The sequence below is a fragment of the Gossypium hirsutum genome, chromosome D09 (genome assembly GCF_007990345.1).
Source record: "Gossypium hirsutum isolate 1008001.06 chromosome D09, Gossypium_hirsutum_v2.1, whole genome shotgun sequence".
NCBI lineage: Eukaryota > Viridiplantae > Streptophyta > Magnoliopsida > Malvales > Malvaceae > Gossypium > Gossypium hirsutum.
In genome coordinates this window covers 45,837,786-45,856,114 of record NC_053445.1, presented here as the reverse complement: position 1 = coordinate 45,856,114, position 18,329 = coordinate 45,837,786, and the positions used below count along the sequence as shown (strand labels likewise).

General features: G+C 34.5%; 3 protein-coding genes across 3 annotated transcripts; 1 reads left to right on the top strand and 2 right to left on the bottom strand.

Annotated features, from left to right (window-relative positions):
- Positions 1 to 5,353: 5,353 nt before the first annotated feature.
- Positions 5,354 to 8,533, top strand: LOC107891046 (putative E3 ubiquitin-protein ligase XBAT31). Its single transcript, XM_016815691.2, has 8 exons — positions 5,354 to 5,963; positions 6,088 to 6,147; positions 6,252 to 6,323; positions 6,422 to 6,543; positions 6,643 to 6,783; positions 6,861 to 6,968; positions 7,408 to 7,666; positions 7,792 to 8,533. The coding sequence occupies exons 1-8, from the start codon at positions 5,784 to 5,786 to the stop codon at positions 8,230 to 8,232; spliced, it is 1,383 nt and encodes a 460-aa protein (XP_016671180.1). The 5' UTR covers positions 5,354 to 5,783; the 3' UTR covers positions 8,233 to 8,533.
- A 1,738-nt stretch (positions 8,534 to 10,271) lies between these two features.
- Positions 10,272 to 13,085, bottom strand: LOC107891047 (uncharacterized). Its single transcript, XM_016815692.2, has 5 exons — positions 12,377 to 13,085; positions 12,222 to 12,279; positions 12,018 to 12,135; positions 11,803 to 11,920; positions 10,272 to 10,525 (listed from the first exon to the last, which is right to left on the bottom strand). The coding sequence occupies exons 1-5, from the start codon at positions 12,932 to 12,934 to the stop codon at positions 10,466 to 10,468; spliced, it is 912 nt and encodes a 303-aa protein (XP_016671181.1). The 5' UTR covers positions 12,935 to 13,085; the 3' UTR covers positions 10,272 to 10,465.
- An 821-nt stretch (positions 13,086 to 13,906) lies between these two features.
- On the bottom strand, positions 13,907 to 17,951 carry LOC107891049 (WD repeat-containing protein 44). The gene is made up of 7 exons (XM_016815693.2): positions 16,000 to 17,951; positions 15,751 to 15,841; positions 15,494 to 15,651; positions 15,314 to 15,365; positions 15,148 to 15,224; positions 14,966 to 15,059; positions 13,907 to 14,883 (listed from the first exon to the last, which is right to left on the bottom strand). The coding sequence occupies exons 1-7, from the start codon at positions 17,605 to 17,607 to the stop codon at positions 14,138 to 14,140; spliced, it is 2,826 nt and encodes a 941-aa protein (XP_016671182.2). The 5' UTR covers positions 17,608 to 17,951; the 3' UTR covers positions 13,907 to 14,137.
- Positions 17,952 to 18,329: the final 378 nt, after the last annotated feature.

Below are 18,329 nucleotides of genomic sequence, written 5' to 3'. Positions count from 1 at the left end.
TATTTTTATCGATAAAAAAATTTACACATGATGAAATTTGAACTAAGGACATCGTGAATAACAAAACTTCAAATTTTTTATTTCAACCAAAGTATCATATTTAACGTAAGCTTTTAATAAATATATTTGTTCCTTTTTTTTTTACCCACATCATAAATGTATTATAAATTTCATAAATAAAAGTAATAAAAAAAAGAGATTTATTTTAATAATAAATAAACAAATGAGTATAGGGAACAATTAACCTACTTATTTGTCTATAATATTTGGTATATGATGTGAACACTGACTACTAAACTGAAAGAGGAAATTATAGACAAACACATGAAATCTCTTCCAGCTCAGTTTGAAGCAGCCCATTCAACAGCCTTAAAAATGTTTTAATTTTTTGCTTTGGGACAAGACACAAAGGTAAATTGTCAAGATTCAAGACAAGTTACCAGGTCAATTTCCAGTCATCTTGTAATTCTACCTAAGTACCATACCATGGTGTGTTACAAAGCCCTTAATTTCAAGACAAGAAACCTTAATGTTGGCTATGATCGTTAATCTGATCAACACCAAGATGGAAAGAAATGAAAATGTTATATTAAATATAGAATTTGACAATGTTTGATTTCATCAAAAAGCTTAATATGAACCTCACTGAACACTATACATGTCAACTAAGTTGAGCTCATACAACTGACGAAAAATATGTAGAAGTTTTTTAATAAAAAAAAAAGCTAAGAACTTGCATTTTTACTTCAAAGTAAATGATTGATAATACGATGAACATTGAGATGACGAATATTTACAGAGAAATAAATGAAAACGAGCACAGAAATAATTTGTAGAGAAGGAAAAATATGTCTAATAAAAGTGTAATTTTCAAACTTTACAAGTAACAACATTTTCCTCTTTTCACATGGTTCACAACTAACTGTTAACTAATAAATCGTATGTAACCAATTAATAATCACTAACAACTCCAACTGACACAATAGTCAACTTATCTATGGTTGATTAACTCTAACATGCTAATGGAGTTTTGCATTTTTTTTTCTTGTTTTGTAAAAATACCTTTAAATTTTTTTAAGGTTCAAAGTTGAGGTCTTACTTAGAGGTAGATAGAGGTCTATGCTCGCTTTGGCTCCTTCTATTTTCTTAACCTTTTATTGAATAATAAAAAAATTATTTTAAAGTTAAAAGAAAATATAATCTTATCTATTTTTTTAAATCTTTTAACATAAAATTATTAATTTTTTCTTGACTCTCAATATGATAAATTTTCCCTTTTAGAAACTTAAACAATTATATAATTATAAATAAATATAATGGTAAAATTATACTCTGGCCCTCAAAATTTATTATTTAATTTCCATCCCTTAAACAATATTTTAGCTTTTCCCCTAAACAAATTTGAATACACACTTATATATACATAACTTAATCCTTAATAACTAGTGAAATTTTTTGTCAGATGTGTAATTGATTATTTTGATATATATATTTTTAATTTTAGCACTTTAATATCTTTATGGTGTTTTAGATTTTAAAATTTTAATGTCACAAAAAAAAAATTAGCTCCCCCCTTACAATAGGTAAACTATTTTAAAGGGTTTAATTGAAATTTTTGAAGGAAAAAGACTGCCTATTGAGCCCAAATATTTTTCATTTTTAAAGACTGTAAACTAATAAAAGCCCATGATACAAATGGATAACCCACTTTCCACCACGTATGAATTTTGATATATCATAAAAGATTTTTGCTCCACTTTTGGCCCATTCTCCATTGGGATTGAGACTTGGTGACCAAATTTTAATTTCTCTAATGTTTTTTCTTTTGACGAAATTTCTCTAATGTTTTAGTAGTACTTATTTTTCAATATTTTTGTTATACAAAACATGGAAATTTTAATTAAAAACTAGAAATTTTTTTTAAAAAACTTTTAAAATTTTCTAAAAATTGATTTTTAGTGTTTTTCTGTTTTTTTAAAGATTTTTTAATTTTTTATTTTTATTTTAAAAATTTTAGAATCAAGACTAAATAGATAGAATGTATAAAGTTGATGATTAAATTTATTTATTTTTTAAATTTAAAACTAAATTAATAAAATTTATAAATATTTGAGGGTTACATTCGTTATTATGCCAATAAAACTATCCCGTCGTCTTAAAAGAAAATAGTATTAGTGACTAAATAAAAAAATTTTGAAGTTGAATGACTAAAACGATCACGCTAATAGTTGAGCTACAACCGGTGTACTTTAACCAAAGAAAAGCCTAGGCGTCGGTTCTCTGTTGACCGCCATCGGCCCTCCCCTTCCCTCTCCCCCTTGAATTGTCTTTCACAGTTCCTCTGCTTCTTCCCATCTTCTCCTTTTTCTTTTCATCCTCTGTTATGTTTAAAGGGGTGGCGCCAGCTTCTACATTGTTTAATGGTTGTGGGTGGACTGTGGGAAGAGACTGTACACCTCCTTTTGGCTGTGGAACGTGGATGGTTTGAGGTCTCCCCTTTGGAGTTGAGGTGAGGTGGGTCGTTTTCTCGTTGCAATAATGTTGATCGTCTTACGGTCATTGGGGGCGTCCTTGGCTTGCTTACCCTTTTCTCCATCACTTCCTTTGTTTCCCTCTCCGAGCTTCAGCTTCAACGCTTAAAAAAGCCAATTACCATCTACAATTAATCATTCCACTACCCTCTATTCTAACCCGCAAAATACAAGGAATCACTTGTCTGCATTATGCTGCTTACTATGGCCATGTTGATTGCCTTTTACCTCTTCTTTCAGCATCCCCATTGACTTAACTATGTCATTATTCTCTCGTAAGAGATTAAAACGCCTCTGCATTTGGTGCCCAAAACATTCAAATGGCAAGAAACTTTTCCATTCAACATATTTCTGGATGGTGTTTAAACCACAATGGCGGTGTTTTTCAAAGGAGACAAAGTCGAAGTATGCAGCAAGGAACAAGGATTCCTACTACGAAGCTAAGGTCTATCCCCGTTGAATAACAATACTCTTTGAAGAAGAAGAAGAAGATCAGACTCGGCCTCTGGTTGAGATAGTTTCAGCCGACGAGGTCCGACCAGTGACACCGCCGGTAACCATCACAAAGCTACTCAGGTTTTCCGTGATCTGGACAGGGTTGATGCTAGTGGGTGGGGAAGATCACTGGGAAACAGGGGTTGAAATATTGGGTTTATTTAGAAACTACGGGAGATGAAATTGCTTACCCTGTTTCTCAGTTCAGTTGAGAAATCATCTTAAATGACGCAGTGGCCACTGGATTCCTTCCAAGAACACCCTCTTTTGATATTCATCGCTGTTTCTACACAATTGATGGAACAGTGCTGAAATATTGTGCCCAGGTTCTGTCGTGGCTATTTGACTGATTTTTTTTTTATGATATCTTTTGATTTATTTTATCTTCAGAATATATTCTCTGTCCACTTCGATACTGATCAAACTATTATCCACCATTAATATTTCTTAATTAAAAACCATTTTACCATGAAATAAATAAAAAGTAAAGAATCAATCTTTTAATTGAAAGAAAGCTTCTTAGAACAATTGTTAAATTCTATCTGTATTCTTGATTTAGGATTATCCTTTTCCAATTTTTGGATGTTATCTTGTGTTTTCTTTTTCCAAATATTTATACCTTTTTGGAAATTCTTAGTATAATTTTTTGTCCACAAAATAATTTATTATAAAAGGTACAAGGTTGTGTAGAAATCAAATTGAACAGAAAACTTAAACGCAGACCCATCAAATGTATGAAAAATATACAACGTTACTTTATAAAAAGTTTAAGCGCTTCATTTAGTGGCCTAAATTTCACTCCAACTTAAGTTACTATATTTGAAATAAATGAAATCAGTAGAAGCATGCACATGAACATGGATAAGGCTTTTTGTTAAATTTTGACTTTAATTTTCTCGTAAATTGCATGGTTTTAGAGCTAATTTTTTAAATTTAAATTTATTTTTGAACTAACGCATATCAAGTATTTGAGTAAATACTAATAAAAATATTTTTAACTCAAGAATATAAATGAAGGGAGAGTTGTATTTATAATTAAACTCTTCTAAATCCAATAATATAAATTAAATTAAATCAACATTTGACATTAGTTCCATCAATAATCGAGAATCTCAAGAGATTTAAACTCTATACATGTTTTATCTTTTATAATTTACAATAATTATCTTAATAAAATATTTATAATTTAACCGAGATTCAAATAAACAAACCGATTAATCTTATCTTTTGTGCTGGCTGTAACACATCAACATAAGGTTTGTTTTCCATCTCAGCTTTTGTTAAAATTTGTTTTTCCAAACTTTTCCTTCGGAGCTGTAATTAATAGACAGAAAACACCAAAAAGTAAAAGGTTGATACCAAGGAGGGTGACAATGAAGAATACAAGTCAAAAGAAGAAAAGCTAATTTGTCTCATCCAAATCATTAACCCCTCAAATATCTCTTTTTTACTCAATTGATTCCTCGTTTTCACACAAATTGATTATAGACCCTCTTAAAATTTCGATTAATCAAAAGTTTAATCGGGTGAAAAATAGATATTCCAGAGTTTCAATAGATTAAAATATTGACATTTTATTTGATTGTTAAAAATAATAAAATTTAAAATGTCCATTATTAGTATTTAATTTTAGTTCAAGCATTTTTTCCCTATTTTACTCAAAGACTTGTTTTGAACATGATTTTAATGAAAAATAGAAAAGTTAGAACTTAAATCTAGTTCTTTTTACATATTTGAAATTTAATTTATGTGCGTTTAATTTTTTTAATTTAATAATTAAAGTTCAATTGATAATATTGTCTAAAGAATTTTATTAAATTAGATTATATGACATTTCTAAAAGGTTAAAAAAAAAGTCTCGTAAACAATATTACATGCAAGAGCGGAATAAAAAAACTTATTTAAAGGGAACAAGATAATATTATAAAAAATTAGAAGGACCAAAACTAAAAATTTTGTATTAAAAAAAGTTTAAATTAACTTATTAATTTTAGAGAGACCAAAAATGCATTTATCCCGTTTAATGGAAGGCCGAAAAGATTGTTTTAAAATTTGGGATGGTCTCAAAAGGAATCCTCCCACTTTAATAGAGAGATTAAATTCTAATTGTATAAATAAGAGGAGGACTGGGATCATAATTAGACCTAACACTTGTTCTATTGATTTTCACCGTACTGTGTTGTCTCACTTTCAACGATTGGAGTGCTCTCTCTCTCTCTCTCTCTCTCGTAACTCTGATTTTATTTGACTTGAAGCATGAAAGTAGAAATATTAAAGTAGAAGATTCAATTAAAAGCATAAAAAGAAAAGGAGCATATTCTCATAGCTTTCGGTCATGGAGGGGAATTAAACTGTTTGAGACATTGACAGCAATAAGATTAAAAATTTTAAGACAAGATAATGTTCCATGTTAAAGTTAAAATTCTAATTCCCAGCAAAGGAAATGCCAAGGAACAAATACATGAAGAGAATCTTAAAGTGTCCGAAATGCAATTTGGCAATGGCCTGAAATCTCGGACCAAACTACGAGGCATCAACTCCACAGTGTCTGTCTAGTTAAGTAGTAGTACATATAGATTAGATTAGATTACATTAGATTAATTAAAAGCCCATTTCACTTTCACAATCTCTCCTTTGCCACTATCACCATCAGCATCCACTTCACCACCACCTACTGGTGGCGCGTGAGGTAGACTCCGCTGGGTCTGTGGCAGTTCTCCATTCGTTTATAATAACAGATAAGGTGGACAGGAGGTGATGGGTCAAAAGCTTAGCTGCTTGGAAAACCATGAGAATGATTTGCTCAGTGCTGTTCAGACAGGTGACCTGGACATGGTTAAGGCAATGGTTGAAGCAGACCCAGTTACCTTAAAAAGCACCACTCGATATGGGAAGTTGTCTATACTTCATGTGGCAGCTATCCATGGCCAGATCGAGGTGGGTTCTTTTTTTTGTTTGTTTGTTTCTTAATCGATTTTGGGATTTTATTTCGGGGGACAATGTTGATGGTTTCTTTCTGGGATTCTTTTGTTTTGGTGTCTGGTTTTGATCATTGCTGCAGATTCTTTCGTTCCTTTTAGATCGGCATCCAAATTCAGACATCTTGAATCGTCACAGACAGGTACTTGTTTTCAGACAGGAATTCTTCTTTCTTTCCTTTGCATGTTTCTGATTGGCTGGCTTTATTTCTTTCCCATTGATCTGTTTTGCTTGTGATGGGTTTAGACCCCATTGATGTTGGCTGCAATGCATGGGAAGACCGATTGTGTGAAAAGGCTTATCCAGAGTGGATCATATGTATGTCATGTTTTTTCTTTTTTTCCTTTTACACTGTACTATTTTGTGTTTGCTTAGAAACTGATCAGTGTGATGTTTATTTATGAAAAATTAATCAGGTATTGATGTTTGATTCACTTCAAGGAAGGACTTGCTTGCATTATGCTGCCTACTATGGCCATTCTGATTGCCTTCAAGCTCTTCTTTCTGCTGCTCACAGCAGCCCCCTTGCAGATTCTTGGTCTCTTTCTCTTAACCCTTTAAAAAGAAGTGGCCAAATTCATGAACTTAAACTTTCTGTTGCTGTCTGATTGAATTGAATGGCATTGTGAATTCGTAGGGGCTTTGCGAGATTTGTTAACATAAGAGATGAGAACGGTGCTACGCCTCTGCATTTGGCGGCTCGTGAAGGATGGTCTGATTGTGTTCATGCACTCTTAGATAATGGGGCTCTTGTTTGTGCTTCAACTGGTGGAAATGGGTAATTTATCTTTGATTACTTGTGTGTTTTGATCCTTTTCAGTTGTGAAATCTGGATTGATTTAGGTCACATTGCAGCTACCCTGGGAGCACACCTCTTCATTTTGCCGCGCGCGGGGGTTCTATAGAGTGTATCCGGGAATTACTTGCTTGGGGAGCTGATAGGCTTCAACCGGATTCATATGGGTAAGCATACGTGGAAAAGGGAGGACGAACTTCAATTATTACTTTCTTACAGTTAAAATTCCATGGTATTCTCAATCAAAATTTTTGCATTATTTTCATCTGCTAGGCTAAAGTGACTATAAGTGTTTTGTTTATCGACTTTGTCACATTGAGTATAGCTTTCGTGGTTGAATGCTCAATTTGATTTTAGTGAAAAGCACCTTGCATTCAGCTTGACATTCAAACTACAAGTTAAGATACACTCTATATCCTAAAACTTATAGGAAATCCGATATTTGTTTTTCGTTTTTTCTGTTTTCTATTTCATGGTGAAATCATTTCCTCTCTGATTATGACTTCTATAGGAACTATATACTATTGAACTTTCCTTCAACACAGTAGCCGTTAATTTGTTTATTCGATACTGTCATTGAAAGCCTTGATTCTAATGTATTTGCAGGAGAATACCATATTTGATTGCTTTGAAGCACAAACACGATGCATGTGCAGCTTTGTTGAACCCTGCATCTGCAGAACCTCTTGTTTGGCCATTGCCTTTAAGGTTCATAAGCGAGCTTAATCCAGAAGCAAAAGAGCTCTTGGAGAAGGCCTTAATGGAGGCTAACAGAGAGAGGGAGAGAGCCATTTTGAAGGATACAGTCCATGAACTTCCATCTGCTTCACAGTATGAGGTCAAAGCTGACGATACTGCCTCTGAGGTAACAATGTGTACAGCTTATTTTTCTTTTACGCAGCTCTATGCAAAGATTACATGTAAGATGTTAATAGTCTATTATAAAACGAATGTAGCTGTTAATTCACCGATGAAAGTTGTGTTAAACAGGCAAGCGATGTAGATGTATGCTGCATATGCTTTGACCGGCTATGCACAATAGAGATTAGACAATGTGGTCACCGGATGTGTGCTCATTGCATCTTAGCTCTATGCTGCCACAAGAAGCCCAACCCACTGACAGCATCTCCTTTAGTCCTAGTTTGTCCCTTCTGCCGTAGGGGAATCACCCAACTAGTTGTCGCCAAAATTGACAACAACGAATCAGAAGCAGATGCTAGTCCTTTAAGGCTGAGTAGTGGAATGATGACCAACATCGATACAGGAGCAGAATTCAGTCCCTCTAAGCCAACTAAATCTAGGAAGTCCAATGTCAGTGAAGGAAGCAGCAGTTTCAAAGGTTTGTCGGCCATCAGCTCGTTCGGGAAAATGGGTAGCCACAGTCCTGGAAAAGTGCCTGCTGAATGTAGTGAAGAAACTGAGAAGTTCTGACAGGCAACAGTCAAGGAGAGTATAATTGGTATGCTCTTTGAACTCCATTCTTCTATATCCGGCTTATATCATTGATTATAATGAGCTATGAGATCGGGGATAGACCCTAAATACTCTTGCGGTCTGCTTTTTGGAATGAAGAAGCAGTGGACTACATTTTCCTTTTTCTGAAAGAAATATATATATTATATATAATGGGGGTCAAATTTTCAGTGGATGCTCGTAATTATAACTCATATTAACTTTAAACTGTTAACGCGAGCAGGTTTTACTGTAATGCATTTTGCTTTACTGCCCCTTAGTAGATCATATTCATATATATTAACTTTGTGACTAACCATCCAACCAAGCTAGGCTAGATTTGATCTATGTTAACTATATGCAGGGGGAATTTTGTTAAAATTATAAGTTTTTACGGGTTAAAAGCTAAAAACTCTTTTTATGTTAAAATTATTAATTTTTAGGTGGGTCAAAATACAATTTCTCCATTTAACCAAAGGCCAAGGTTCTTGCCTTTTTCCTTTGGATTCGACCGACTATATGTCCCATGATTGTCGGCACTATACTTTATGTTTATTTACTTTTGAAGTTTTGTGTAAAATGTTTTAATGAAAAAATAAATTGGTTAAAATTCAAAAGCAAAGAAATAAAGAAAAATGAATTCATATCAAACTCACTATCTAAAAATGAATTTAAAATAAGTTTAAACTTGCATGTATTTGCATTAAAAGTTAATTAATAAAAGAGGGGCGAAAAGGAAAATAAAATGATCTCTCCATTTGTGCAAAAAAAAAAATTACGGGTTGTCTAATAGAACACCTCCTGCCTTACCGTAGTTGATACGTCAAGAAAGTTTTACCTGGAATAAAAAAACAAAAAAATGGATTCATGAAGGTTTAATTAATAAATATCACTCTCACTCCGGATTCCTGATCTGATTTTAGATTATGTTTCGGGAGAGTTTTACCGACGTGGGATAGAGTCAACAAAAGTGAAGCAATTGCTTGTGGTTCAACCAATGGTGAGTATAATTTATAGGCTTTGCAACAAGGATTCGAACGATTCGAACGATTAGGTGGTTTTTTCAACTTCAAGATTCTTTTTAAGGAGATTCAATTCAAATTTCAAGAATAACAACTATAAAAATAAGGTATTCCATTCATAAAATTTGTGAAAAATGTCGCCTAATCTATAGGAGGGGACGAATTATCATAATTTGTTGATCATTCATGGCATTATTTTAAAAATTAACTTACAAAATATTAATTAAAAAATATAATATGTTTGATATATGCTTATATTAAAATATAATGCAATTTATAATTGAAATTATTTAATTATGTTAAGATAATTTTATAATTAATTATATTTTTATTTAATTTAAAATTCTTGAATAGAACAAAATAGGAAGAACAATAAGTAATTACAAGTAAATTTATCTGTTTATTTAAAATTCATTAGTAATAAATAAACTTTTGAGAGTAATTGTGTCCTTCACTGAGAGGATCATGTATATTTAAAAGGCAAGTGAATTTTACAGCAATAATTAATGAAATAAATGGATGAAAATTTAAAAAACTAAAGATTCTTTTGAATTATTATATATGTTGATTTTATTGTTCATGTTTAAGATTCGTGGTTATCCTTCTTAATAATATTATTTTCAAGGTTCGAATTTATGTTCTTCCATTGTGATCATTGCACCAAACCACTTATTGATTGTACAAAATTATTAACTTTAAAATTCATATTTACATACAAATATATTTATACTTAGAAGTATGTTTATATGTTTATATAATACAAGTTTTATTAAAAAAACTATAATTTTAAATATAAAATGTTTAGAAAATATAGACAAATGGAAAACATATCAATATCAAAACAACAATAATACATCCATTTTCTTAAATGTTGAGTATAATGTGGGCTGGGTCCTAGCCCAAAGTTAGGAGTTCAGAATTTGTGTAAAAGCCGAGTTATTGGCCCTTATAAGGGCCTTCACGCTTTTGTTTGTTTGTTTTTTTTTTGGGGGGGGGGGGATGAATGGGTAACTAAATTTGAATCAGAAGCAATTCCATTTGCCAAAGTTCTATGTTGTTTTCACAAAGAAATCGGTTTTTAAGCTTTGCTCTTTAATTATTACTTTTTGGGGGGCGAAGGGATGTCTTCGGCGGTGATGCTTGTGGTAATCGGAAATTAACTGCAACATGGAGCGGGATAAAATGAATGGCTATATTTGTCGCTGAAATTGGCTTGCACCAGTACGATACTCCCCAATTCCTAGCAAATCCTGCAAATATATTAAAAACTATCTAAAATCTAACCACAAAGCACATGACGATCAAATGAATCAGAATAATGGAGTTGCAGTGCAAATAATTATTTAATGGATACAAAAGAACTTATCCAGTAAGCTGTAGGAAATGAAAAACAAAAGGTTAAAATGTGCAGCAGGTGCTTCTACTTTTCCAATATTTAAAATTTAGCTAAAGCTCTTTTGTTTATTTCAAGTTTATTTTAATAAATATTTTTTGTGATATGGCTATTTAGTAAGTTCTTTTTAAAAAAAAATTTAAAATATTACACCAACAAACTTAATAAAAAAAATTTAGCCGTGATAACAATTAGATCTAAATTTTACAATGTAAAATGTAAATACTAACAATAAAGAAATGGATTAAATTTTAAATATATATTTAAACCAAAACAAAGCTAGTAGTAGCTAAGGTTTCTTGAGATTGAAAAATGGCTACAGCAAAAGCAAGGAAGACTATTGAGTATTGACAGAGAAACATAGGGTTTTGACTTGAAACTAGGATTGTAAATGAGATATCTCTGCTTACAAATTATTCAAGTTTGACTACAAAAATTAAGAAATTTATTCCATCAAGCAACCCCGAATTCAAGTATATTTGGTTCATAGAGCTTGCGAGCTTAACCAAACTTTCTATTTATAAATAGATTTTTTATACTAAACTATCATTTTACCCCAAATAAATTGTATATAGAACGAGTCCTAACTCAAGCTTAAATATATATAAATCAGCTTAATCGAGCTGAGCTTGATAATGCTTTTCTTTTAGTTTACATCGAATCTCGGGCTTAGATAATTTTAATCAATTGAACTTGTGCCAAGTTTCGAACTATGAATTTCAAATCCAGCTCGAGTTATTTACAGCTTACTTTGAAACCATTCATTGACCAAGCAACATAGTTTCTGATCATTGATTGCTAGAGCAAAACACTAGCTTATGGTACATTTCTCAGCTAGGCCTCCTCAATGATCATTAAAATGTAAAAACCCCACCATTTCCCTTAAATTCCATGGGAGTAACAACTAATCTACAAAAAGCTTGCAATTATGCGTTAAGAGGCATTAAAATCAAGAAGATAGAATTCAAACTCAGACTAAGTACTTGAACTTCACATGAATTTGAGCAAAACTCATATTTCCAGGTAAACAAAAAACTATTCCAACTTTGAGGCAACATTGAAATAGTCTGAGATTAAGATTAACTTAAAGCCTATGAAAGAAACAAGCCAATGTGAAAGGAAAGAAACGCCTACCTGACATGCTTTGTTCTTAGCTCTGGTTTCTGCTGTACTAGGGATATCATGGTTTGGTTTTAGAAATCTCTTCTCCCTCCGCTCACACGAGCCCCACCCATCAGAGAATCTCCCACCCCTGCCAACATGATCAGACAAAATAGTAATGGAAAACAAAGTAACCACTAACCATCAAAGAAGTACCTTTAATTTTTCAAGAGTTTAAAGGAACATACTGCATATAAGCCCGAACCACGAATTCAGCACGCTGAACATTGCGGTTTTCATCGAATTCAATGTTCTTGTCTTTGATTTCGTAGGAGAGGTTGAAGTAAAACGATATTTTCCTCCAACCTACAAAACTTGAAGCTCACATTTTAAATTCTACCACATAAATGTCAAGCATGAAAGAGCTGAGAAGCGAATCAGAGTTAATTTACCTGATTTTTTAATGAAAGGGTTTCCTGATATCATCGTATAATCAGATTTCTCCAAAATCTGTTCATTTAATGAGACATCATTCTTATGAAATGTAACGTAAAAAAATTTTAATACGTTGAAGATAAGTTTCTCTTAAAATAAAAGGTTAAATTACCGCCATGGCTGCATTCTGATACTGCTTAAACAGTGCAACCGAAGGAAACATCCCGGACAAGCTATGCCTCATTCCTTCCTTCTCCTCGCTCCTTACGCTACTCCCCGGCGACACCTCGGATCCATTAACGTCAACTCTTCCGAAACCCGGAGACAAATACATCTCCGGCGACCGCTCCGGCAAAGAGGTTATTGGTGTCCTCTGTACTATGGCAACCGGGCTTGTCTCGCTGACCTCGGAAGCGCAAGACCTCGCGATTTTGTACGGCCGGTGATAGTCTTCCCCAGAGTTAGTAAACCGGCGGCAATTCGCGCTAGGAGGGGAATAAATTTGATGGTTAGGGTTCTGAACCTTTTGCTGGGGAAGTTTCCGGGGGGGCGAGGGGTCCGAAACGGGGGTGGGCGGGGATTGATGGCTGTGGTATTTGATCGCCAAGGGTTTGCGGTGCTTGGAGGAGGAATGGGATGCGGCGGCGGAGTCGATAACAGCCCATAATGCGGCGTCGTCTAGGTCCTTGTCATCGATGGTGCAGCTAACCGGTGAAGTGATAGAGTTCATTTTTGTTCTTTTTGTTACTATCTTTAAAGGGAAGATCTAACTGGATTTCTGGACAATGAAGTGAGGAGTTTCAGGCTTAAGCAGCGGGAGAAATGAGATCTGATTTTGAATTCAAATCTCAACAAGTAAATTAAACGGCGGCGTATTGTAAGCTCCGGGAAGCAGCTTCCCCCGCACGGAACTTTTCTGGGCGGACTAGTTTGAGAAACGGGCTTGATTTGATTGAGGTGTCAGTTAAAATGGGCCAAGTTGACTGATAAGTAAAAATAAGTCTTATTGACACTCTTTAGGCCCGAACTTTACCTGTTTTCATATTTTGCCCATATTTAAGGTTGTGGTTGCCCTAACAGCTTCAAATTTATATTTTCTTAAAATATGCTTTATCACTACATTTTTAATCGATTATTATGACAAATTTTTAATATATTACATTTTAGAAATTTTTATTGATTTATATTTTTTTAATAAATTTTGGAATATTTAATAATTATTAATTATTTTATAATTTGTATATTTTAATAATCATTTATAATTTTTACATCTTGTTAATAATATTTATAATATTAATGAGTTTAGAAAAAAATAAGTTTTCATATTCAAATAAACTTGACATTAAATTGCCTATATTCATATTCATTTTTGACTTGATTTTTTAAATTTTTTTAGGATTTAAAAAAAAAATTAAATATATATGAACATAGCATGCCATGTGTCAACTTACGTCAATCATGTTTGTGTCAATTGGTTTTCATTAATGAAAGTGCCTGACTGATTTCTTTTAATTATAGAGGGTTCAATCGAGTGAAATTTTTTTAATGATTTAATTATTTTTTTATTGTTTTAGTGAGAGTTTATTTTTTTTATATTTTCTATGTCCATTTTATTCTATAAATTAGAGTTCAACATGATCCCTCCTAACAAAATTATTTTCAAAGTTTAAAATTACACTCTTTAACTAAACAAAGTATTTTTTTTACTTAAGCTAAAAAGAAGTGAAATTGTTAAAACACTGAGCAATTTCTTCTGCATGATTATTCATTAGGATTGTACAACGAAATGAATGTATGAACAAAATTTTGTTACATTTGATTAGCTATAGGTATTAATATACAAAACAGTCTTATAAGAAAAAAATAAAACCTCTCTTGCAGCTTAATTTGATTGCTTGGGGCTAAACTTTGTTGTTGTGTAATCAATCAATGTTTAGATGAGGTTAATTTTACGTGGCAACCCAAAATTTTGGTAGATCTTGATTTCACCATCTAGTGTGGCTGTAACGATTACTAGGCCCCAAGCCGTTGTTTCCGTAGGAGTGTTTCCAGCTCCACCGCCTACAACATCGAACCATGACCAAATGGATGGTGCTGCTGCTGCAGACGGCACCGAACCTGATTCCTCGCTTTTTGTGGAGCCAGTGTTGGCATTAGAAGACGAATCCCCAGCTTTTATTGAGGAAGAAGAGTTGAGGTTGCTAGCTGATGAATCGGATGGCGAATCGTCTTTGCTTGATGACGAAGATCTCGACATCGAAGACGATGACTCGGGGATCCCAGGATCAACAGCAGAAGCTTGTGCTGGATCTTCTTCCGAAGGACTAGTAGTTTTCTCTGTGTTGTTCTTCTTAGGAAGTGGCGGCAAGCCTTTCTTGTTCGGTTGAGTGTCGTCTTCATTGTTTGGTGATTCACCGGGTTGGGTTCGTTTCGAGTTTTTCTTTGACATCGACGGAGTCTCGCCTTTTATAGTCCCAGGCCACGGGATTGCTACCGAAACAGCTTTACACGGGAACTGCTCGTAACCTCGAGCAGGGACTGCAGTTCTTTTCGCTGTGCCTGTGTTTCGAGGCTCGTCATACCTCCAAACGAATACTTGGGAATCTTCACTTGCAGTTAACACATATTTTCCGTCTTGAGTAAACGATGCCGCAATTTGACTGCTGGTGTTTCGGAACCCTGAAAAATACCAACATATGCAGACGTTGGGAACGAAAATGAAAAACGAATAACAAAATTGAAGTCTTGTTGAGATCGGTACCGCTGCATCTATAAATGACTTCTGATCCTTCCAAGATTCGGATTCGAGAATCCGCGGAAGTAACGAGTACTTGAGATGGATTAGTTGGACAATACTGTTTGATCAAATTATGGGGGTTTATAAGTGATTTAACTTTGAAAAATATGGAAATGAATGAATGGCAACGTAATTGGCAAGGTTACCTGGAAACCAGTGATCTTTTTAGCATTAGCCTTGCTTTTTTGAACAAAAATCTGTTCTAGCTGATTTAGTTTGCATTCTAGTTCATCGAAGATAACAAGAATATTATAAAAAAGGGGGAAAAAGTCCATGGTAAAATTTGAACCAAAAAGAGTGAACTATATATACCTTCAGTACTGTACAGTCGACAATTGCCTTTATGTGAACCAATGAAGGCACTCTTCAATAATGAAAAACATATGTACACAATTTAGAAAGAGTTAGAGGTTGAATTTGGCTTGATGAATGGATGCAATTTCAAGATATAAATGTTGTTATCATATGAATAGTTCGAATGAATTACAAGACCTGGCCATCAGGGGAGTAGCAGGCGGCAGTAACCATTTCGTTGAGATCAGTCCAATCAACAACTCTCCTCTCTGGTACGTTCCAAATTCGAACTTTCGCATCGAGCGATCCGCTTATGAAATGATTGTCGTCAGAAGGGTTGAAGTGTATGCAAGTTACTGCAAACCAACACCGGAACCCAAAGCTCTGAGATTATAGTTTGATACAACAACATGAACTAGTTTAGCGTTTAAGTTGAAATGGAATGGTAATCTTACCATAGTCACTATGAGCAAACACCTTTATACAACTCTGGCTTTCCAGGTCCCATAGCCTTACAGTTTTATCCATTGAAGATGAAAGTAGTTGCTGAAAAATTCATAAAAATCAATTTACACCTTTAAACATCTCCATGATTTTATAATGATTTAAAGACATTTTTAAGCTGGGGTTATTGATTTTTATTTTATTTTATGATCAACTTAGGTTGGATTAAGTTAATATGGTGGAGGTTTTGAGAAGAAAACCTGAGATTTGGACCAGGACAAGTCCAAAACATCTTCGGTATGGCCACTAAGAGAATAGATTGGTCTGTCAGAGAGCGAAAAAACAACTTCAGGCTTACGGACATAATCAGGAACCTTTCCTTTCCTTTTATCGGCATCTAGATCCATGGAGCCTGCGAGGGATGGATGAAGTGGTGAACTCCCTGGTGTTACTGAACTCCCTTCATTGTTGGACAACACCTCACATTCTTGAATTTCCCACACATGAATTACCGTATCCTCACCGGCACTGGCTAAATACCTGGCATCCGTGCTAAACTTGATGATCCAAATGGATCCCTCATGAGCTTGAATTTCTTGACATAAATTTAAAGCACTCAATTCCTTGTATGATTTCCCTGTTTGTCTAACTTTCACCCATTGGTTATTTCCATTCTTGTTGGCATTATTCTTTTGTTCCAGGGCTAACACTACCTCCCTCTCCTTCTCCCCTCTTAATGCCATGGAATTGGCCACCCCTTTAATGCTTTTCAACATGGCTGCACCTTTACTCATGCTCATCTTCAAGCTCTTGGAAATATACGAGTTGGACTTGTTATCATTTGCTCGACGCATTAGCTCTTTCACCACTGGCGAATACCCCACACATTTGTCGAATTCCTCCATCGTTAACTTCTTACCCGTTTGAAGATCACTCAGCTTGTTCCACTTCCCGTCTTGATCATACTCGTTCACGATGAACTCTTTCCCCGTATCTAAATTCTTAATTAAGAAAAATGCTTCGAACCCACGTTTAGAGAATATCGAGGTTAAAGGCCCGCTTTGCTTGCTTGTCTGGTTACCCTTCGAAGCCTTAATGTTTCCCGGGCGTAGGTATGCTTTTGCTTGTGGGGCTGATATCATAGAATACGTTCTCGCCAGGCGTTGCTTTGATACCGTACCCAACATATCTAGTTTCCTTTGCTTCTCGATCGAACGTGACTCAATCTCGCCTTCGGACCGGGATCGTACCAGCAAGAAAGAAACCGGCAAGTGAGATTGCAATTCCCGTTTCGAAGATTCTTCACTGGATTTTTGGGGTTCCTTTGTAGGAGCACTGCTCTTAGTAGCTACCGGAACTTCGGGTTTTGCCGAAGCGGTAGTAGGAGTAGGAGTAGCAGCACGAGTAGGAGCAGGTGCAGGTGCAGGTGCAGGAGCACGAGCAGGAGCAGGAGCAGGAGCAGGAGCAGGAGCACGAGCAGGAGCCGGAGCCGGAGTCGAAGCCGGATGGAAAGCGACCTTGTTGGTAATGGCACGTTTAAGACTGAGTAGTTGTTTGTTAGAATTTAAGCCCATGCCTTGAAAAAGCTTTTGCCTCCGTGCCTTAATGGACCCTGGAGACGTCATCCACATATCGTAGTCGGGAGCCACAGGGGTTGCGGTGGCGGCGACGGTTCGAAACTCCGTTGTGACCGGCGGCACCGTGGAAGCGAAAGAAACGTGACAGTCATCGAAATCTTCGTTCTCGTCATCAGAACCTTCCGACTCGTGACCTGTATCGCTAGGGTCGAAGAACTCATCATCGTCGTCTCGTAGGCCATCCCAATTCATGGTCATGGTTTTCTTGCGATCCATTCTTCGAGCATTCATTTTGACACATTTACTAAACACACACAAAACAGAAGGCAAAGAAAGAAAGAAAGAAAAAGGCGAAAAAAAAAAGGCTTTGAGGTTTGGTTCCAATGATGTTTGTTTCTTTGGGGTTTGCTTTGAAAGGGTATTGGAGGGAATGAGAAGGAAAGAGAAACGAAGGATGGAAGAGAGGAAAACAAGGGAAGATTACTGTTTAAGGAGTGAAGGAAAAAGAGGAGAAACGGTCAAATAGGAGCCATTACATTATTTTGACATCTTAATAAGGCGGGAGGAGCCATTGGCGAATTTGCTACCCCCACTTTCATGGTTAATGTTTTTCTTTGGCTTAAGATAAAAATCCCTCTTTTTTTTCTTAAATAATTATGCTCAATTAGATATTTAAAGTGTCAAAATGTATTAAAAGATTCTTTGACCTTCAATTGTTAAAATTAATTGTTTCTAATTTTGTAAAATTATAAAAATATAAAAATTTATAAAAATGATTAAATATTAATAAAAATATTAAAGAATATTAAAAATTAGAAAAAATATAAATATTGTAAAAAATAAAAAAAATTATAAAATTTTATAAAAAGTATAAAAAAATTATGAAATGCATAAAAAATCCTTTAATCATTAACTTTAATCGTTGACCGTTAAAATTAACGACCCCCAAATTTTTTCAATTAAAGATATCATGTGTCACAACACAGTATGACATGTGATGAAAAATAATAACA

Excerpts from the sequence above, each read along its gene's own strand:
- LOC107891049 (XM_016815693.2), bottom strand. The coding sequence starts at position 17,607 with ATGAATGCTCGAAGAATGGATCGCAAGAAAACCATGACCATGAATTGG. Across the intron at positions 15,842-15,999 it reads TGTCCTGGTCCAAATCTCAG|CAACTACTTTCATCTTCAAT; the intron begins GTTTTCTTCTCA and ends TGAATTTTTCAG. Across the intron at positions 14,884-14,965 it reads AGTCATTTATAGATGCAGCG|GGTTCCGAAACACCAGCAGT; the intron begins GTACCGATCTCA and ends GGTATTTTTCAG.
- LOC107891047 (XM_016815692.2), bottom strand. The coding sequence starts at position 12,934 with ATGAACTCTATCACTTCACCGGTTAGCTGCACCATCGATGACAAGGAC. Across the intron at positions 11,921-12,017 it reads GTGGTTCGGGCTTATATGCA|GGGTGGGAGATTCTCTGATG; the intron begins GTATGTTCCTTT and ends TCATGTTGGCAG. Across the intron at positions 10,526-11,802 it reads CTAAGAACAAAGCATGTCAG|GATTTGCTAGGAATTGGGGA; the intron begins GTAGGCGTTTCT and ends ATATATTTGCAG.
- LOC107891046 (XM_016815691.2), top strand. The coding sequence starts at position 5,784 with ATGGGTCAAAAGCTTAGCTGCTTGGAAAACCATGAGAATGATTTGCTC. Across the intron at positions 5,964-6,087 it reads CTATCCATGGCCAGATCGAG|ATTCTTTCGTTCCTTTTAGA; the intron begins GTGGGTTCTTTT and ends TCATTGCTGCAG. Across the intron at positions 7,667-7,791 it reads CTGACGATACTGCCTCTGAG|GCAAGCGATGTAGATGTATG; the intron begins GTAACAATGTGT and ends TGTGTTAAACAG.